General features: G+C 39.5%; 1 protein-coding gene and 1 long non-coding RNA gene across 7 annotated transcripts in view; one reads left to right on the top strand and one right to left on the bottom strand.

Moving 5' to 3' along the window:
- Window positions 1-12,348, bottom strand: part of Ccnc (cyclin C) — an 18,143-nt gene extending 5,795 nt beyond the window's left edge. For 3 of the 5 annotated variants that reach the window (XM_006237937.5, XM_039109128.2, XM_063287061.1), the window contains exons 1-9: window positions 12,112-12,348; window positions 9,524-9,630; window positions 8,485-8,569; window positions 8,234-8,303; window positions 5,204-5,255; window positions 3,641-3,696; window positions 2,495-2,530; window positions 1,783-1,874; window positions 1,375-1,442 (exon numbers count right to left, since the gene is read on the bottom strand). In XM_006237937.5, coding sequence (XP_006237999.1) covers window positions 1,375-1,442; window positions 1,783-1,874; window positions 2,495-2,530; window positions 3,641-3,696; window positions 5,204-5,255; window positions 8,234-8,303; window positions 8,485-8,569; window positions 9,524-9,630; window positions 12,112-12,143 — 598 coding nt within the window. In that variant the 5' untranslated portion in view covers window positions 12,144-12,348. Of the gene's footprint in view, window positions 1-1,374; window positions 1,443-1,782; window positions 1,875-2,494; window positions 2,531-3,640; window positions 3,697-5,203; window positions 5,256-6,728; window positions 6,779-8,233; window positions 8,304-8,484; window positions 8,570-9,523; window positions 9,631-12,111 lie in introns of those variants that run through there. The other 2 variants (NM_001100472.1, XM_063287062.1) reach the window with 2 other exon arrangements.
- On the top strand, window positions 12,340-22,357 carry LOC120102842 (uncharacterized). 2 transcript variants are annotated; one of them, XR_010051725.1, is made up of 4 exons: window positions 12,340-12,457; window positions 13,443-13,565; window positions 14,176-14,262; window positions 20,340-22,357. It is a non-coding gene; the product is annotated as an uncharacterized LOC120102842 (long non-coding RNA). The 2 variants fall into 2 exon arrangements; XR_005504673.2 differs by having other exon boundaries at window positions 12,426-13,108.

Genomic DNA, 22,357 nt, shown 5'->3' with positions numbered 1-22,357 from the left:
CTGAACATAGATTTTACTTTAGAGTCCCACCAAGTCCAGCAATTTACCAGAGTCACCAGTGAGGGGCTAGAGAGATAGCTCAGAGGTTAAGAGCATTAGCTGTTCTTCCAGAGGACCTGGATTCAATTCCCAGCACACACATGGCAGATCACAACTACCTGTAATTCCACTTCCAGGAGATCCATCTCCCTCATTCATACATACATGCAGGCAGGCAAAAAAACCCAAAGATTTGAAATACAAATAAACAAATCATTTTTAAAAAAGGTACCAATGCTGCAGAAGTGTTAAGTTTAACTTATATCGAGTATACCTCTAGAATAAGGTTGAAAACCAGCAATGTTTATGATGTAACTGAGAAGGGGTAGAGAGATGGCTCAGCTATTTGGAGTACTTATTGCTCTCGCAGAAGACCTGGGTTCAATTCCTAGCACCCACATGGTGGCTTACAACTACCTCTAATTCCAGGGGATCTAGTACCCTCTTCTGGCCTCCATGGGCTCCCGGCATGTGTGTGTCACATATATGTACATGCAGGTAAAAATATGCAGACATATAAAACAAAATAATCTAAAAGAAAAATTTAAAAATACATTATTAAAAAAAGAGAGAACGAAGGAGAAGAGGAAGAAAAAGAAGAGGAGGAGAGGGAAGAGGAAGAGGAGCAGGAAAATGACAACGAAGAAGAAAGAGAAGGGTTTTTAGAAAGGTCATAAAAATCAACAGGAGGAGAGAAAAAGGTGCAGAACCTATTAAGTCTCTGGACATCATAGACACCTGTTGTTCCACAGGATATATCACTTACCTATTGAAACAACTATTTATAAAGTTATTGTCCCTCTCACAATTGTTACAAACTCAGAAAAATAGATAATTGTTTTTACAACTGTAAAGGAAGCAATGTTTAAATCTGGTCTACTTAACTCCCAAGACAAGGCTAGCCCATCACTGTACGCTTCCTACACACTGAGGGATGCCAGTTAAGTTCTCCTTAGCAACAGAAGCAAGGATGCTTCTTTCCTTAAGGTCTTGAGCATTTAACTGGATCCAGAAATGGAAAAGAGAACCAGTTATTTATAAGACAACTAGTATTAGCAGATTTACTCCTGAATTTCCCCCCCCCAAACTAATAAAAACTTTGCTTAGATACTAGTTAAAATTATTTTAAATGAATTAGGGGTGGGGGGACCTTACTAACAAAAGTGGAAAGGGGAAAATAATGCTAATCTGGGATAATTGTAGTGTCTATTATTGAAAGCTCACATTCAAGATTAGTTTACTACTACAAAAACATAAAATCAGGTGAGATTTATTCTAGAATGACCTAAATAGGCAAAACCAGTTAACCAATAAAGGCACACCAAATTTACATACCTAAAGCTATCATGAAAGGAGGATACAGAAGACAAAGATCCGTCCTGTAGGTGTCATTCACTATCCTCCTGTAGAACGCAAATCTTATCATTATTAGAAGCACAACTACTTCATGAACTTTATTTATCTTTATTCCAAAGAGAACCAGATTTAAAATGGGTTTGTATTGAATCAAAAAGTATTAAGTCTGTTTTTCATATAAAACATTAACAGATATCCTTATCAAATAGGTAATTCAAGGTAAGTATGACTTTTATAACTTATATCACTATAGTATTTCAAATTTAACAAGCAGATATCTTGCTAAATATCAAATGTCTTGGTACATTTTAATATAGTAAGCCATGTATTTAGTTAGTCGTCAATCCTCCTGTCTAGTAACATATGAGTAACCTCTGTTCTAGTTACCATGCAAGGGGAAGCAACACGTCTTCTTGGCCCATGTCCTGCACATACTGGAGCAAAGGTCTATAAGGATGATACACTATCAAGCAACAGTCCTAAAAAAAACAGTTTAAAAATATGTATGTGTAAAAACAGATTTATTACAACATAAATACCATTTTCCAACAACTTGTTCTGTGTTTCAAATTAATTTCTCTACCTCACATTTGCTTTCTTTTTCTTTTTCTTCTCTACTCAAATATGACTCTAAGCTATGCTGTGACAGCGAAGGCAGTGCTCTCTCTGGAATATACCTTAGTAAATCAGATGGTACCCAGTCAGCATCCATTTTTTCCTTAGAGACTCAAAGTGTCGCATCTGCAACACACTAGAGTCTCTTATTAGCCTATAAATCCTTAATTCTGATCCGAAGGAGCAGGATTCTGCCAAAGACATAATCTATCTTTAACTCTACACACATGCATAAATTGTGCGTAGAATTTACAATGGCCCTGGATTATTTGCTTGTAATCCTTACTAAAGTTTCAAGAAAATTAAAAAAAAATTTTTTGCAAAGGAAGATAAATTATTTTACAGCCTTCAGAAAGGAAATAGGTGATGATGCTCACATATTTCTATGACGTTGCCATAGTATATCATTTGGATATATTACATTTTAACCTTCTTTCTGTACCACCCATTAAATTTTTGCTGTATTATTGAAAAATATACATACCATTAATTCTAAGAGGTAAAATTCACATTCTAGTATCTGTTTTAAAAAAAAATCACAGTAAAAGTAAGCATAATTACATACTCTAAATAACAACTTATAGATACAGATAAATTAATCAATATTATATAAAATTTCTAAATCAAAAAATAAACAGTCTATTTAACATTACATTTACAATAAAAATCGCTAATTTTGTTTGTTTTTTGAGACAGGGTCTGATGAGACCAGGCCTGCCTATAGTCACAGAGCTCCTCCCACCTCTGCCTCCTGAGGATTGGGAGTAAAGGCTTGTGCCATTATGCCTGGAAAAATTGCTTTTCACTATTAGATAATACATTTTAAATTCTTATAAGGAAAAGACAGTATCATATCTTTTTTTAGGTGGAATTAAACCCAAAGTCTCAAATATGCTAAGCACTTATTTTGCTATTGAGCTATAACCAGAATTCCTTAAAAAATATGTAAAAAGTTATGTTAGAAACTTCAAATTTAAGGCAGGCACGGTGGCACATGATTTTTTATGTCTGAGTGTGAGGTCAGCCTGGTCTACAGAGCAAGTTTGAGAGTTCCATGACAATTAGAGCTAAACAGAGAATTCTTTTCTTGAAAAAAACAAACCAAACCAAAAAGAAACTTCAAATTTTTCTATTTACTTTTTATTTGACAAATGTACAATGCAACTATCTATACTTAATGGAATAAACAAATTCCTTGTAAGGTGAGAAAAGGTGATCTATTAAAATATTAACAGAAGCCTAACAGGTAATTTTTCAAGAACAGTTTTCAAATTGTTCCAAAGGAGACACATTGGTGTAACCTGGAAACACTGATGCAAGACCACTGCCACTCCAAGGCTGAAAATTCTGCTTTAATTTGTAGAAGTCCCAACTTCAATATTATTAAAAAGCTTCCTAAGGTGCTTTAACTGGGATCCAAGATTAATAATGACTACTGTTAAATATTGCCAGAAAACTATAGAGAAGCTGCTGAGACTTGATAAAAAATTATACATATATGTACATATATCTATCTATATCTATCTATCTATATATATATTACTTGAAACTCCCATTTCTAAGAGATTCTGAAGCTTATTCTAGTATAAAATGGAGTTAGTTAATACAGAGTTTTATATAATATACTTACATGATTCATCCTGTAAGGAAATTCCTTTGGAAAGGCATATGAAAATCTAGTTTTTACTATAAGAAACAAAACAAAACAATTAAAACTATGAAAATGCCAGCATGAATTTATCCAAAATTCCTGTAACATAGCTCCAAATATTAGAAGGTGTGCTATGCTATCCTCAGTAGGTGCTCTCAGAAATATTTAAAGCGTTGTTTCTAGGGAGGACAGAAATTGAGTGGTGGGAAGCATCCTTGCCTATACAATTGAACAGCATACATTTTATACCCCACCCCTCAAACAAAAAGGTTCATGTTGGTCAGGTGTGGTGGCATATGCCTTTAATTCCAGCACTCAGGAGGCAGAGGCAGGTGGATCTCTGTGAGTTTGAGCTTCACAGAGAAACCCTATCTAAAAACAACAACAACAACAACAACAACAACAACAACAACAACAACAACAACGTTAATGGAGGAAGAGGGAAGGAGGATGAGGAGGAGGGGGGGAGGAGGAGGGGCTTGTTCATGTTAGAATGGTGCCACGTACCAGCACACCCAGCACCTGTGAGTATAGGCAAGAATTTGGAGATGAAGGAAATGAAGAGGTAAGGTTGAGGAGGGAAAAGAAGGAAAAGGCTTCTGCTGCTTTTTAAAAAATTAAAACACTGAAAAAAAATTACTAGATTCTATCATTCCTAAAATATTTTCAACTCTAGTATTTTTCTGTTTGAATGTAATTTAGGTTAGAATGAATACAAAACACATGCACATCAACTTATAACGAAAAGGGTGGGGGAGAAAAGTTGATATACTAAAATGTTGGCAGTATTCATCTGAGACTCAAGAAAGTTTGTTTTAACTAACAATACTTTCAGAACTTATCAGTATTTCTTTTCCAAAAGACATAAACAAACAAACAAAATAAATTTATTTACTTATTTTTAGTTTTTGGAGACAAGGTCTCATTATTAGCCTTGGCTGGCTGGGAACCTACTATACAGGCCAGGCTGATCTCATAGAGAACTGCTGGCCTCTGCCTTGTGCTGGTATTAAAGGTGTGCAGAACCACATCTTACCAAAACATTTTAATAAAAGTGTCAAAGTCTTTATGTGATTTTCTTATACTACATAGTTACTATTTGTACTCACTAATAAAGTACAAGTGAGAAGCCATTGTTTTCTATCTCAAGAAGTCATAAGTTACATAGTTACATACAGTAAGTACTACTGAGAAAACCGTATTTAGGTCATTAGGTCACAATACTTAAGTCAACCAGGATATCAACTGCTAGCTCCAACAGCTGTTTCATAATAACTTACAATGTAGGTATGGCTTGCCTGGAACTCCTATTCCTTTACCTCCACTTCCCAAACACTGACATTATAGGAGCCACTACATCAGTAAAAACAACTTCTTCTCAAACATTTTTTTCCTGTGAAATATGCTAATGATAAGAGTATCCTTTGGAGCTGTAATAAATTCACCTATATGTGGTTCATTAAAAACAAAACAACAAATCTGTACATTACACAGCTCTCCTTAGATTTCATCCTTAAAGTAGAAAAAACTTTTTGCACTTACATACAGAAGTAGTAGCAGCAATCAATCTTGTATTTGAGACGACACCAAATTCCTAGAGAAAAGTGAATGAGATCAAGTACTTAGTAATCCAAAAAACATTAACGATATCTGAGATCTATTCCAAACATATTTCCAAGTTCTTCTCATGTCTACAGTCTATTACCTCATCTTAAATTTTCAATTTGGGTTGGCAATATTGCTCAATGAATGTACAAGGCCCCATGTTCAATCCTTAGCACAATCAATCAGCCAACCAATCAATCAATAAACAAACACTCATATTACTCAAAGACCACATAGACACCAACCTTCCTGAAAGAATGAAACAGTTATAACAGAATATAAGGCTCCTTAGGTAAGTTATCACTTTCCTTTCAACCTACTACTGGAATGTATCATATAATGTAATTTAAATATACTCTCATTTAATTTCAGATAAATCACTTAAGCTTTCTAAACCATTTTACTTCCTTTCAAAGTAGAACAAGCAAGAACTGGTCTCTTATTTAGCAAATTAAAACTATCCAAATATCTTCTATTAAAAATATGTAATCTGGGGTTGGGGATTTAGCTCAGTGGTAGAGCGCTTGCCTAGGAAGCGCAAGGCCCTGGGTTCGGTCCCCAGCTCTGAAAAAAAGAACCAAAAAAAAAAAAAAAAAAAAACAAAAACGTAATCTATAACTTTATGTGCGCACATATATTTATATTTAACCTTCAAAACCCAATAATTAAAACTAAAAACTCAAAACTGAAGATAGTATGTTAAACATGATTTTGCCCACAATTTCTAATCAATTAGACAAAACAGAAAGATTTGGTTAGAGTTAAAATGTAATGCAACATACTGAGAGGGTAAATGAAAATGCTACCTGGAATTGATACCTACTGGCAAAGGTCCAATGGAGTGACCCTAGTCAAATCAACACACTCTAAAGCAGTCCCCAGGCCCAGGAATAGTTGGACAACACAAAATTAACTACATGGCTTTTGTCCTTGGTTGCTTGATTTTTTTTTTTTTTTGAAGGCTTTTTTGTTTCTTACTGGCTTTGTTTCGATATTTGTCTTATGTTTTTTGTTTTAGTTTTTGCTTTGTTTGAGACACAGAAAATGAACACTAAGCTGGGTGAGTAGGGAAAAGGATCTGCGAGAAGCTAGGGTAGGGGAGAAAACATGGTCAAAATACATTGTATAAAAAAAAACTTTAAGAAAAAGTAACTCAACAACCACAACTAAAAATACACCTCATCTACAAGACCTCTTTATTCAAAAAGACATTCGATACACATCTGGTCCTCAGGACTGAAACCAGGCCTCATGGGAACTAGGTAAACACTATAACTGACTTGTTTATAGACTGACTTATAACTAGATTTATTCAAACTTTATCTCTCTCATGGACAGAGTTAACTTAGGTTCCTAGAAAGGGTTTTAGTATTCTAATATATTCAATTCTGCATACTTAAGAGATAATCAAGATGTCATGAATGTTTCTAAGATAAAATGAACACAAAAGAAACAAACTTACTGGTTAAAGTCATTCAATTCACATGGATACAATTATCCTAAAGACATTACCTAAGAACAGAAACAATAGACTAGGAATTGTGTGGATTAGCTAAGAAAAAAGCCAGTTCTCAGAATCTGCTACTATTTGGGCTTTAGGGGGTAGTTACACTTTCTCAATAATATTGCAAACAGTAAGTTGAGCAGAAATGCAGTTCCCAGTCCAAGTCCTTCTCTGTCTTCTCTTACTTACCTTTTCTGCTCTCACTATCCACACTTCCTTGCTGGAGTCTATAAAGTCTTTTCTACCTTTTTGCTCTCCCACAGTGGCTTGTTACCAGAGAAGTCAGGTGTAAACAAAAAGCATGTGGGTGAGGAGCAGAGACATTCTCAGGCCATAGTAGATAAGCTGTGCTACCTCCTTTGTTTTCTTTCTTTCTTTTTCTTTTTTCTTTTCTTTTTTTTTTTTTTTTTTTTTTTTTTTTTTGGTTGTTTTAAGACTGGGTCTTACTACAAACCTCTGGCTATCTTGGAACTTAGAATTCACTGTGGTTCAAGCTGGCCTTGAATACATAGAGATCCACCTGCCTCTGCCTCCCAGGTGCTGGGATTAAAGGCATGCACCACCACACTCAGATAAATAGTCTTTTAAAGACAGCAAGCAATTAAGTTACAGGATGAAGATCTAGACTATTGGAACCACTGACCCAGTATACGAACACTGCTCTCTCTATGCCCTAGTTTCCTCATTTCTAAAATGACAATTGTAAATGCTACAGTTCTGAGGGGATTCCTTTCCCCAGTGTTGCATCTCTGAAGGAAAGGCATCTTCCCAGTCAGGAGCCAAGGAATACCACAAAGTCACACTGCACAACAAAGTTCACATAAAGACTTATTGGGAATGACAAGAGAAGGTGTTTGCAACCCTGCTTGGGTAAGGAGGAGAAGCAGCAGAAACCTAAGAAGGTAGGCTGTATTTGAGGGTGGGGGGCAGGATTGTTTTCCAGGGTAGCATGGGCCTGATCTTGGGGCAAACTCAGGGACTGGAAGGATTCTTTTTCTTGGCCTTGGTTTCTTGCTTGGGCTCAAGTCAAGGTGTTCTTTCCCTGGCCCTGATCTCAGGGTCAAACCAGGGTCAGGGTCTTTGGTCCTTTGACCCCACATGGATACTACTGCCATATACTCCAGAGTTACAGGATTGAATTAGAACTTGCAAAGGAATAGAGATGTAAATAAGAAATACCCAAGTTAATAAAGATGAAAAAAAAAAGAAAAAAAAAGAACTTGCAAAGGGCTCATTAAATCATCTGATACATAAAATATTTATTAAAAAAATAAAAACATTTTCAAGATGTGCATATTAGTTCCTATAAACTATCATAGGATAACTATGATTAACCATACAAAAGCAATATCTATCTATCTATCTATTTATCTATCTATTTATCTATCTATCTATCTATCTATCTATCTATGATAAACCAGACATATCAATATTTTCATGAAGAACAGAAAATTGTTTTATACCTCTACTTTGGATGCCAGAAACACACATGTAGGAGCCATTAATACAGGATCTATACTTTTCAGAGAATACCTAAAATATGATTAGACAAGAGTTAAATGATGACTATTTAGAAAACACACTGGGGTGGGGGTGGACTTTGGGAATCATAATTCTACAGTAAACAAGTGATTTACTTATTTTATATATTGTACATGGAAATTAGAAAAGAATTCCAACCAGGCATTAAAAATAATAAATAAAACAACCATACCTGGCATAGAATCTCTTGAAATAGACTGTAGCAGTAGCAATAACTTGTTGTCTTAATTTAAGATGTTCCCCTAATGCTTGGATAACTAAAAAAAGAATACGTTTAAATGTACCATCTGTCATCAGTATACCAACACTAATAACCTTAAGTTTTATTAGTGATTTCTACGTTGCAATCATGACCATTTCACATCTAGGCACACTCTGACACCCTCTGAACTCCAGTAGTCTAAGACTTACAAATGCAGCAATATTCATAAACAATAAGAGAAACTGCCTGCAATTTATCCTTGCAATATAAGCAGGCTGAGTATCAAATATTCTTTCTTTACTACATATTTTAATGCTTTTCATAATAGCTATAGAGTAGCTTAAAAATTAAGACAGATATTGTTATTTACCAAGAAATCCATAGTTAATCTTTGATATAAGGACAAGGTAGGATTGCAGAGAATAACGGAATTAAAGCTAGGTGACAGGATGGGGAGATGGCTCAGGAGTCAAGAGCATAAGACCTGGGTTCCATTCTTAACACCTACATGGTGGCTCATAGTCCTCTGTAACTCCGTCAGGAGATCCTAACTTCCTCAGCATCAGGCACAGCAGATAACTGCCCAGATACCGGCAAAGTGCAAATCACATAAGATAAATACAATAAACAAACAACACAAACAAACAAAAGAACAGGCAGCAAAGCTATCCCAGACACAGTAAAGGGCTCTTGATTAAATCTCCTTCTTGCTAATGCAAAGTTATAAGGCAAAATGACAACAATAGGATGCTAATTTAAAGGATCATTTATTAAAGTATTTTGCTTAGGCCAACCTTAAAAATGGGTGTCACTAGAAATGCCTGAAATTATACAACACTGTGCTTATGATACATAAGGTGCAAAAAAGAGTTGCCCTGAACACTGAAATGATAAATGTATAAATAAAAGCATTCATTAACTATAGACTGTAATGTAACAATTCATTGAAATTACCATACAAAATAGTGACCAGCTATACTATACTACTTCAACCAATGTAAAAGTTTACCATTTGTAAAAAATATTTGTAATTTCCAATACTCCTCTTCTGAGAGAAACTTTAGGTCCTTCTGGCGCTCTTTCAACAGATCTTGTTTATCCAAAATCCACTGCAAACTAGAAAAAGTAAAGATGTCAAAAAGTGGTATAAAAAGCCAACAAGTGGAGGTGGGGGGGGTTGCTTGAGCTGGGGTACTGGGAGAAGAGAGGGCTGATATTGGGATGTAAAGTGAATAAACTAATTTTAAAAGGCCAACAATCAAAAGCACCTAAAACACTAAGATTTAATAAGCTGGTCATATTCTAAGTGGTATATCTCTTTTCCTTCCCTCCTTCCCTTCTCCCCCCTCTCTTTCTTTCTGTTTAGCCCTGGTTATCCTGGAACTCCTTCTGTAGAGCCGACTAGCCTCAGTCTGGCAGAGATCCCATCACCACCAAGCTTCATGCAGCACTGCATCCAGCTTTTTTTGTTTTGGGTATATCTTTAGAACATTGATAAAGGACAGTGTCTGGCTAGACAGAGCGCCAGTCTACTTCTGAAACTTAATTAACTCTTCAAAACGGGTCTCTAAAATACTGAGTAAATTATGTTCAACAATGAAATACTTGAGTTCTTCAATACATGCTCACCCATTTCAAGTAAATTCAGCCTTGGAGCAAATTTTACATTTTTCTAATTTAATCTTTTCCAATCAGTGTTTTCACTATCACCCCAATGTTTCTCAGTTTTGTTGGACCAATGGAATCCCTTTGGTTTTTGGATGCTATTTGTGACTGCTTTGCTGACTATCTTCAAATAATTCTATGCCAATCAGTTTGATTCCCATTCTGTCTGGTCAATAAACAAGGATGCTGTGGATGCCATTCTAAACTCTCAGGTAAGTTATTCATCAGATTTCTCTAGCTTTTCAGCAGTTCACTGGCAGCCTCAGCAAGACCATTTGATGAAGAAACAGGGAAACTTGAAGCTAAAGAAACTCTTGATGGTTTCAAAGATTCTCTACCTCTTTTTCTCCATTTCCTTCATAGTGTCCTGTGGACAAAGCACCAGCACACAGGTTCTCAGACCCTCTAGAATAAGGCCCATTCTCAAAGATAAACTCTTGCTATATGCAAAGACTTGCTACTGCCTGTTTTAGGATTACATCACTGAGGCAGACAATCAAGGCATTATCTGAGTACCAAGATTAAGTACAGGTCCAAGCTTAATACCACCTTTTTGGGTCATCCCCTTCTGTATTTCATTTTTTTTTTTAACTGAAACACCTCAGTGAGTAAAATCCCACAGTAACCCTTCACTAGCATTTCATCATCCCAGAAACACTTTGTAGCAAGAGAAGACATGCTTTCCAGAAACAAGTCTCCAAATTCAGTTTCCTTTCTTCTTCTCCTCCTTCTCCTTCTCCTTTTCTCCTTCTTCTTTGTTCTCAGGCAAAGAGGAAAAAACATCCAACCCAATTCATAGAATTTGTTGTTGTCTTCAGACTAAAATTCAATCCTGCTCAGTTTTTAATGTACTTAATGGAAAGCCTGCTCAATGCTTAGCCCAATCGCACAACGGGTCCTGTATGTTTAACCAAATGTATTTAGAGACAAATGTCTTTAACATTACTTTAGCCCTTCTATGGTCATATGGTCACCGAAAGACACTAAAATTTAGTCATTTAAATGGTTAAAGGAAGAGGACAAAAATCTGGAAAATACACACCTTTAAAGCAAAATATAAGACACCGGCTAATGAATGAAAATAGATATATTCGGGGTTGGGGATTTAGCTCAGTGGTAGACTGCTTGCCTAGCAAGCGCACGGCCCTGGGTTCGGTCCTCAGCTCCGGAAAAAAAAAAAAAAAAGAAATAGATATATTTTAAGAGCCCCTGTGCTCTCAAATTCTAGGGGCATAAAAGTCAACCTAGGAGCCAGTAAGTGGCTCATATCTTTAATTACAGCACTCAGAGGCAGAGGCAGGCGGGTCTCAGTAAACTCGAGTCCAACCTGGCTTATAGCGTGAGTTCTAGAACAGCCACCGCTTAACCCAGGGAAACCCTGCCTCCGGGGGTGGCGGATAAAGGTGAGGGTGGGGGGATAAAGGTGAGGGTGTGTGTGTGTGTGTGTGTGTGTGTGTGTGTGTGTGTGTGCGCGCGCGCGCGCGCGTCTAACCAATCTAGGCATAAAACTGAGCCACGAAGCAGAAGGTAGAAACAAGCACGACTCACTCCTCTCCTCTAAGTAAATAAAGCAAACCATGTCTGTCCGAAACAGGCGATCTCACAGAGCTACAATGGGTCACTTCCCCTTGCCCACATCATCCCACCAACCAAACCCCCAAATTTTAAATGAAACCGCCTCTGTCTCCCTTCCCGGAGACCGGACCCCTTACCTATCCTTCGAGTTCACTTCCCCTCAGCCCCCGAAATCCCGCTGGGCGAAGAGGGGAAATCCGCAAAATGGTGCTGCTTTTCGGACCCCCGGCTTCTACGGGGGAGGTGGGGGTGGGGACTCACCCCCAGCAGCCAGGATGGAAGTCCCGAGGGAATAGCAGGCCCAATCCTCCCGTGCCCCAGACCCGGTCCCACGCGAGAAAATGGAAGCTCACTTACTAGTGGGAGCTCTGCCAGAAGTTCCCTGCCATGGAATACTGCTTGCCCTGATACAAAAGCACCAGCCGGCAAAGCGGCCCGCGGAGCAACCATAGACACAGTCCCTGGACTGTGTTACTCAACCAGACCGGCTGGATTGAACTGAACAGCAACCGCAGTCAGAGGAAGAGAACAACACCGTCGCCTTGACGCCGGCCGACAACACTGAGCAGCATACACCGGTTCCGGCCGACAAAAGTTCCGGCCCGCCCTAGTAGCGGAGGAAGCAAGCAAACACCAGACTGCCAATGGGCGTGTTGAGGCGGGTCCCCGGAAGTTGAGTAAACACGGACAGAGGCTCGTGGTGGTGAGAGGCTCTGAGGAGGTTTCCTGCTAGTTAATTTCTAGAGCATCCTCAGTATGGTTTTCTGGTTTAGTGCGGTTTTCTTTTGGGTCCATTTAGGGATCTTGTTAATCCACCTTGAAGGCCTTCCAAAATAGCACACCGGCGTTGAAAGAAAGCATGGCATTATATAACTGCTCTTTTCCTAGGATTGAAAGAAGAAATAAATGAAAGGCATTTTGGCTTTAAGATCTAAGTACTCTTAGTGAAGTTCTTGTTGGTGTTAAGTCTAACGAGTTAGCGAATTTTAGTGTGACAAGTGTAGCCTTTTTAGAGTAGCAATCTTTTTTATGTTAGAGCCTGCTACTTGTATATCTAAAAACATGAGCATATGAACATAATCTAGCTACACTTACGCTCAGCAAATTGATATGCTGCAGAAATGCAATAATTTGATTTTATAAAATGAAATAATACTTAAATGTTTCTGTTATCATTGTAACATTGCATTTAGTACTGTACTTTGGTGGCTGAGACTGGAACATTATGAGTTTCCGGCCAGTCCTTGCTTCCTGCTGAGACCCTGTCTATGGGATGAGGGGGAAGGGGTAAAGCACAATCGGTAAAGTGCCCCAGAAGCTCTGGGTGATACTCAGCACTATATACACCTGCAAGGTAAGAGTATTCACACCCTCAGCTACTATCTTAGTCAGTGTTTCTGTTCCTGCATAAAACATCATGACCAAAAAGCAAGTTGGGGAGGAAAGGGTTTATTCAGCTTATACTTTCCACATTGCTGTTCATCACCAAAGAAAGTCGGGACTGGAACTCAAGCAGGTCAGGAAGCAGGAGTTGATGCAGAGGCCATAGAGGGACGCTATTTACGGGCTTGCTTCCCCTGGTTTGCTCAGCTTGCTCTTTCATAGAACCCAAGACTATCAGCCAGGGTTCTACAAGGGGCTGGGTCCTCCCCCACCCCTTGATCACTAATTGAGAAAATGCCTTACAGGTGGATCTCATGGAGGCATTTCCTCAAGGGAGGCTCCTTTCTCTGTGATAACTTCAGCTTGTGTCAAGTTGACACACAAAACCAGCCAGTACAGCTACATTGTTTCCGGCAAGCCTAGACTAGGTGAGAATTTCAGCCTCAGTTTTGGGATCATCCTGGCTGGTGTGCCCTGACTCCTGTCCTTAACTCTCCAGCCCAGAGATTGGACTGAGAGTCCCTCCCCCTAGCCTCTGATCTCTTTGTAACTCAGCCAGGTTTTGGCTACTGTGGTCTCTTGGTTCCCAATCTCCTGGCCTCTTGGCTTCTGGCTCTTCTCTCTCCTCTCCCACATACTCCATTCAGCCTGCCAGCCATGTTCACTCTGGATTTTCCCAGATGCCTCTACTTATGCTCTCCCTCACAGCTACAATGAACCTTCCCTGGACCATAGTGAGGAGTGTCATGTCCTCCTTTCATTTTCTCATTCAGGAAGGGGAACTGTAGATGTCGTAGATGTCGTATTTAAGGCTGAGTATTCAACAACACCTTCTCTGAACTTCGGCCATTTAATTATGTCTCTGTGGTAACCTCTGTCCACTGCATAATGGGCCAGTGCTGAGAGCAGCACTGATCTACAGGTGTGAACATAAGTATTTAGAATGTGGTTTGAGTGGGAACAACATGCCCAGTTAAGCAAATTTTAGTTAAGGACACCTATGTTGGAACAGAGTGATTTACAAAGGCCTTTTAAAAGCCTAGATAGAGAAGAGAAGAGAAGAGAAGAGAAGAGAAGAGAAGAGAAGAGAAGAGAAGAGAAAGACAGACCACCAAAAGCATGTAGGTAGGTGTTAAGTCTCAAACCTCAGACAAATGGCCAAGGTGCCTATTTACCAGGTTCTCAGCCTCCCTTAGCCCCTACCTGTTACACGATTTGGCTGATATACTCCACCCTCCATCCTGAACTCTCAAGCTGAGGGGCTGGGCTGCCCTTCCCCCACAGGCTCTTAACTATGAAGTCCAGGCATTTTTCCCCACCCCCACCTCTTTTCTACCACTGGCTTCCTGCCTGCTGCACCCAATTCCCTTGTACTCGCTCCCCTCCCATTCTCCCTCTCCTCATATGACTCAGGACCGGGACCACTCTGGACTCCCCGTGACGTGTCTGCCTTTGACTGTGCTCTCCCTTTTATCTACAATAAATTCTCTCCTCCACCTTGGAACAGTCATATCATTTCCTTTCCTTCTTATTTGTAATTTGTTTATTTCAGTCCTTGGGGGACACATTAAAACTTACAGAAGTTTCAGGAAATAAGCCAATACTGTCTTTTAGTTTACGTTCTCTGTCAGGTTTTTTTTGTTGCTGTTTGTTTTGTTTTGTTTTAAACAAAGTTTCATGTAGCCCAGGTTGGCTTTGAACAGGCTGTATAGACAATAATGACTTTGTACCCCCTGATCTTGTGCTTTGGATGAGATCTAGTAGGCCCAAGCATGGCAAACATTGCAAACAGGTGCCCTCTTTCCAAATGACCCTAGTTTGTGTCAAGTTGACAAAAAACTAACCAGGACAGTGACTAAATTTTTCTAGACACATCATTTTATGTGTGGTGTGCAACTTTGTCCTCTTGCCATCTCAACTTCTATTATTAGGGGTCATATTATAATTTAATTAAAGTATTATCTTCACTATTCTGCTTTGAAACTGATAGCATTTGATATATGTGTGTGTGTGTGTGTGTGTGTGTGTGTGTGTGTGTGTATCCTTCCCTATACCTAATCATTAATTCTTTTTTTTAATCAAAGTTATTGTAAAGTGTAGTAGTTAAGAATTCAGTTTTAGGGCTGGAGAGATGGCTCAGTGGTTAAGAACACTGACTGCTCTTCCAGAGGTCCTGAGTTGAATTCCCAACAACCACATGGTGGCTCGCAGCCATCTGTAATAGGGATCTGATGCCCTCTTCTGGTGTGTCTGAAAATAGTGACAGAGTACTCACATATATATATTAAAAAAAAAAAAAGAAAGAAAGAATTCAGTTTTAGCTGCGGATGGTGGTGCATGCTTTTATCCCAGCATTTGGTAGGCTGAGGCAGGCAGATCTCTGAGTTTGAGACAAGCTTGGTCAATAGATTGAGTTCTCAGATAGCCAAGGTAACTAACACAGAGAAACACTGTATAAAAAAACCAAACCAACAAGCCTCAGCCTTGCCAGGCAGGGTGGCACACTCCTTTAAGCCCAGCTTGCAGGAGAATGAAGTGTCAGATTGCTGTGTGTTCAAGGCCAGCCTAATCTGCATAGTCAAAAACGTAGATAGTACACATATACATAGTAGATACCTACAAAGTCATAGATGAGTCAGAACACTCATAGCTACATAGTGAAACTCTGTCTCAAAAGAACAAAACAAAGTAAGAATGCAGTTTTGATCTGCAAGATGCCTCAGTGTGTAAAAGCATTTTTGGTTAAGCCTGATAATCTAATATGTTTGTACATGTATATGTAAAATGTACATATGATCATTTATATATATGTATATACATACACATATATAATTATGTATATATAATTATGTATATATACATGTATATATATGTAATATGTGTATATATATACATATATAATTAATGGTGCTCATCTGTAATCTGAGCACTCATACAACATCCCATCATCCCTAGCTCATGGTTTAGATAGAGTTCAATTTATAATAGGAACCACAAGAGATACTCTCAGTAGGCAGGTAGAGGGAAAGAATCCAGGAAACACCCTACCCCACCCTGGGAGAAGCACCTATATCTGTGGAATGCTTTTTGTACTTTTTTCTGACAGTGGTAGGTTTCCAGTTTTCCAGCTATATGAAACAGGGTTGAAAAGAAGACATAAATCAATGAAAGAGGATGTGGTAGGATTTCCTCCTTTCCCTTCCTGAGGTTACTTAGATCAGGTAGGGGAGCGGAGAGAGAGAATGCTCACTATCTTGGGGAACTATTTCTCTCTGTCTCATGCATTTCTCTGAGATGGTAGTGGGCCTTGGATGAGAGGCCCATCCCCTTCCCACCTCCACATAGAAACTGGAACCTATTGAGATCTTGAATGGTAGTAAAGAGACATGCATAGGACAGTCAGAGAATTTTTTTTGGGTGACCTCGTAGAGCCAAAAGATTTTGGGTCCCCAGCAAGAAGCCATAGTTGTTAAGCTGAGGTGAGGGGTGCATGGGGGTTGTCTCATACTAGATAAAGCCAGCATTCAATATAGAGATTCAAAACTGACAGAAACACAAAGAAGGACAAACAGACACACAGTGAAGACAACTAGGGGTGTCTATCATATAATTGTGTTCTTGAAAGAAAAATCTGGTGGGGAACTGGGGTTGGTGAAGTCTCACATGAACCTATACATTGGATCGGTGGCCACGTACAGCCTCTCTTTTGTGTCCTAAACAGAAGGCTCCTGTCTTAGTTAGGTTTTCCATTGTTGTGAGGGTACAACATGATCAAGGCAACTCTTCTAAAGGAAAGCATGTAATTGGGGCTGGCTCACAGCTTCAGAAGTTCAGTCCGTTATCATGGTGAGAACCACGGCATCATGCAGGCAGACTTGGTGCTGGAGAAGCCAAGAGTTCTACATCTTGATCCAAATGTATCCAGGAGAAGACTTTGTCACACTGGCAAGACTTGAGCATATATATGAGACCTCAAAGTCCCACCTCCAAACTGACAGACACACTTCCTCTGAAATGGCCACACCTCTTCCCATAAGACCACATATCATAGTGCCACTTTCCATGTGCCAAGCGCATGCAAATTAACACGGCATCTTTGTAAGATGATGTCATTATGCAGGTGAGGGAAGGTATAGGATAGAATGAGGCCTGTCATTAGGTGAGAAGGAAGGATGGGCAGGAGAAAAGTTTTAGAGATGGAGAGGAGATAGAAGCAAAGGAGGAGAGCAGCCCAGAGAACATGGCAGCGGATGTTAAGATTCCTCTCTGCACGTCTATAGGTTGTTATGATTATTCTTAAGGGATGGATATGTACAGGGCTTTGTATGTCTAGATGAGCAAATTATATCTTATTTAAGTGGGCAATATATCTTATCAATTGGACCAGAAGTTATTGTATTGTGTTCTTTCATGTGGTGACTTAATTGAATACAAGAGAGTGGGTGGTGGCTGGAGACACTGGGCCGCCACGGAATTGGGATGTGTATGTCTGGCATGGTGGCAACCTGCCTTAGGAACTAGATGGGTAAAGAGATTGTTGCCAGGCTCAGAGAGTAGCCATCTGCAGTGTGATATGGGATGGAGCAAAGTGGGTGAGATGCTTTGCTGACTGAGTTGAAAATATCAAACAGATGTCATGGGGCACTACGGTGCTGGATCTAGTGTAGGTTAAAAGAAAGCATGTTTTAATTTTACCACAACACATCTTAACCAGACTTACCTCTGAAGGTGACAAACCAGGAAATGTGACAATTTGTTTCCCTTTATGGTGGAGTTGTCAGACTCCTCCAAAGCATTAGACAGCAATTGGTCAAAGGGATTTCTGAGGCCCTGGTTAGTTTTCTTACCTTCTAAGCTTCTGCTGATCTCTGCATTCTTTCTCTTCTTCCTTCTCTTCCATCGACTCTTTTCCCATCTCTCTTCTCTCATGGCCCAGCTGAATTTGCTGGGCATTTTCAATGAACTACTTTCTCTTCCTGCTTTGGACTCCAGGTGTCTCTGGATGTATTCTTCCTCATATACAATAACAATCTTCTCCCCAGTCATAACTTGGAGCAGTTATGATCTCATGTCATTCACACATTGCAAAACACTGGGAGTCTCAGAAGCCCTCCTGGCTAATCAGAGTTTACCAACTATCTCTAAAATCACCCTGTTCCAGTTAGACTAGCTGAGTTTATAGAAATTCCTAGCATCTTTGTGCTTGTCCGTCCTCATTGCGATCTCCAGGGCATAAGGAAGATTTCCAAATAGGGCCTAAAAGCAGAAGGGCTAGTAAGTTTAGGACTTTCCTAAAAAGACTCAGACATAATTTTCTTGGGGAAAAAATCAGATGAATTATAATGCAGAAAGTCCAAGAATGCAACATGCAGAGACCAGTACTGAGAGCAAGATGAAGAGCTGGGCCAGGATCTCCTGTCATGAAGATATATGGGTTTGTGGGTTTGAGGGTGATGCTCTCTTCCTCTTCATTCCTCACCCCCCTGTGAGAGCTAGCCCTAGGGGCATGAGATCGGGAGAGATAGCCCCACCCTTCACTGGCTATAGTGCTTAGTAGAGCCAGGTCTACACCTTACCTGGGCGACACAGTGGAGCTGGCCCTAATGGCAAAGGCATGGATGAGCCAAGCATGAGGAGAGCTGACACAGCCCCTCACAGCACTTGGGAGAATGGACCTCCACACCGTGACTTTTAGCCCAGTGGAGCTGGCTCTGGAGGCATGGGTGCAAATAAGCCAGCTCTGATGGCATGAGAGTAGGAGAGCTTACCCTACCTCCTGCTGATGGTAGCATTGGGCACTCTAGCCAGAGCAATGCTAGAGAGCCCTAGTGGTGTGGATAAGGGAGACCCAATAGATTGACCAGGTCTGCTATCACCCAGGTCCAGATCCTGAGATGGTCCACCCCGAGATCTAGATCATCTGCAAATGATTGGGACATGTGAAAGGGCCACTCCTGCCGTTCTGAATGTGGATCTTTATGACACAGGGCAATTATAGAATAACTTGCTGAGAGGAGTCCAAATAAAGATCCAATATTAATGGTGTCACAGAAGCCAGACTTCTCAAACCAGACCAGGCAGTGTAGGATGTTGGGATTCTCTGTGACTCTTCCTCCACTAGGGTTGGCTTGGGTCTCAGACCTGCCATATCTACACCTGAGTTCCATCCCACAGAGCCAACGTGTGGGCTCTCTGGGCATTCTGGGCACTCTGGGTCCAGCATGCTGCCACTGAAGTACCTAGTTGTGGTGGTTTGAATAGGCATGTCCCCCTCCCTGACTCATGAACTCATGAGTTTGAATGCTTGACCTACAGGAAATGGCACTATTAGGAGGTATGGCCTTTTTGAAGTGTGTCACTAGGAAGTGGGTTTTGAGGTCTTATATACTCAACCTAGGCCTACTGGGGCAGTCTCCTTCTGCTGCCTGCAGATCAAGATGTAGAACTCTCAGCTCCTTCTCCAGAAGCAACCATGTTTGCCTGTATGCTGCCATGTTTCCACAGTGAAAATAATGGACTAAACCTCTGAAACTGTAAACCAGCCCCAATTAAATGATTTCTATTGTAAGAATTGTGTGAGGATATGATCACTTCTAAATATGGTTGAGGAGAAGAGTTTTATTGTAGATATGAGGAAGAGGATAGACAGAGGCATCTGGAAGGGTCCAGACTGAACCTGGTCATGAGAGAAGGGGATGGGGAGTGTGTGAGAAAGAGGGAAGAGGGGCAAGAGAGGGGATCAGGAACCAAATGAGGAGCCAAATGGCCAAGGGAGTGCATGGAAACTAAGTAAGTGTTTAGCCAAATAATTGAGTTATATAGGAATCCAAAGCTAGGGGAAGGAAGGCCCAGTCCTGGGGTTGGAGAGGCTTAGGGAAGGGTGCAGAAGTACTAGGAGGAGTCACAGGTACTGAGTGAAACTTGTTCCAGATGTCTTTGGAACCTGACTCCTAGGCAAGAGGTCTTTGAGGGTAGAATACCAGTATCTATCAGGCCCTCAAAATTCTGAGTGATTTTCTCCATGTCGGACAATTTGGAATGGAGACCAGGAACCAAATGGAAGAACGGATGGAGTCTCACGTCCTTCCTTTCTCACTTTGGTGTTCTAAGGCACTGTGGAGCACTGTAAAACTGAACATCACTTTGCGGGAAGGAAGTAAACGCTCTTGCTCAGAGAGATCCTCTTTTTTTCTTTGTCACAGATGACCCATTCATTCACTGGAAAACACCATTCACTGTATTGTTCCGGGAAGGCACATTTTTAGAGACCTCAGAATTCATTGTAACATCTGAATCTCCAGAATAAATTCTCATTTAATTTCTGAAAATGGGGTAGAGTTGTAATGTTACAGGTTTTGTTAATCCCATTGGGCGAGAATAAAGCCACTACCATAGTTTTTGAGCCAAATTTGAAGCAAGCTTTATTCAATACTGGCCAGGATCATGGACACTGGTCAGGTCCATACCTGTAATTCCCAGAATATGACCCTGAATTACATGAAACAGAAGCTAAAAAAGGCAAGACCCACAAAGCTACGTACTTCCCACCTTAGTCCAAACAGGGGCAAGCATACACCCTGAAATACTTCCTGTTCATCTAGGGCAACCACACTTGTTTACAGAAGTAAAAATACATGGCTTATTATCACATGGACAACAGGCCAGCATTCCACAAAGTTATCTGTCCTTGGGCAAATGGGACCTAAGAGGTTAGAGGAGGTCTATTATATAGACATCTTATGCACCCAAATTTAAACCTAGAACATAGCTTTTGCTGTCACAGTGTTTAGAAGACCAGACAACACTGAAATAGTTAAAACTCTTTTAGCAATTTCCACCCTTCAGCCTAGTCCCCGCTGTGCAATAGGAATTTGCTTAAATTCCCACATTCTCAGTTACAAAAGCTGTTGTCAAGTTACTAAAACACACACCACCTATTTATTCTTGGTGAGGATCTGACTGCCAAGACTTGAAAAACAGGACAGAAACATTCCACAGGCCGGGAAATGGGGACAGTTGAAATGCTGGAATATACTGAAGCTAAATGTTGGTCACCTTTGATGAAACAATTCTAATAAGGCAGGAGGTAGTGCCTGATTTGGAATGTTTAGAAAAGAATATATCATGGTGCTGAGAGCAGAGGACTTCCTTTTCTGTCAGACTAGCACCATTTTTATGCAAATACTTTATTCTGAAAGAAATCCACTCGACAGATCTAAAGATTTTTAATCTTACATTCACTTAGTGATATGAAAATTGGAGCACTCTTAATTTTAACCTCCATGACCTGTTGCACTAAAATGAGAAAGAAGCTGAATGCTAGAGCTTTGAGTAAATCATAACCATTGTTAGTTCATAGAGTGTTTACAACTTGGGTATAAAATTTTTCTCAACATAAAAAAATTTTAGCTTTCTTTTCTTACATTATTTTTTGTCTTTCCATTCTAATAGTAGGAAGTGTAAAATGTATTTTCCAGTCACAGACAGCATGAAAAGAGTGCAGTGGTCAACCTATATAATATTTACTATATTTTCTTCACAAACAGTGCATAGAGTCTAATTAATTCTCCAAGGCCACCATTTAAAATGAAAATTAAGGTTTTTGAGGGCAATGCTATCCAGAATTTAAGTATCAAAAAATTTAAATTGCTTAATTGGTTATCTGGATAATCCGTCCTTGGCCAAAAAGCTATGGTTTCATACAATGGAGCAAATACTAAAACATGTAATCCATATATGTTGTTTGATTAATAACTGCACATTTTTAACTTTTAGAACCCTTTGAACATTTCCTTGCATTCATGTAAAGTTCATTAATTACTTTGCTCTTCGAGTCTTCCCACAGGTCATTTCTACAGAAGACTGTTATTACAAACAAACTGCCCTGAGCTCATTCTTGTTCTTTGAACTTTAAAGTCACTGTCTGTTGTTTCCCTCATTTCAACAACATTCTTTTATAGTAATGGGGAAGTTTGTCCTGTCTGGTATTATAAGATATAGAGAAGGTAGTTTAAATAAAACTAGACAAACCAAAAAAAAAAAAAAAAAGAGAGAGAGAGAGAGAACAAAAATGAGAGTTTTCAAATGTTCATCTGTTCTGTTATTAACACTACACTACAATGTTCTTCAGGATTTAATTGAGGAGCTGTAAAGAGTTTTGTTGACTGTATTTGTTTTACATATTGCACATATTTGTTTAAATAAAATAATATTATTTTTA

Source organism: Rattus norvegicus, chromosome 5, assembly GCF_036323735.1.
Source record: "Rattus norvegicus strain BN/NHsdMcwi chromosome 5, GRCr8, whole genome shotgun sequence".
In the NCBI taxonomy this organism is placed as follows: Eukaryota; Metazoa; Chordata; class Mammalia; order Rodentia; family Muridae; genus Rattus; species Rattus norvegicus.
This window is presented reverse-complemented; position numbering and strand designations above follow the sequence as displayed.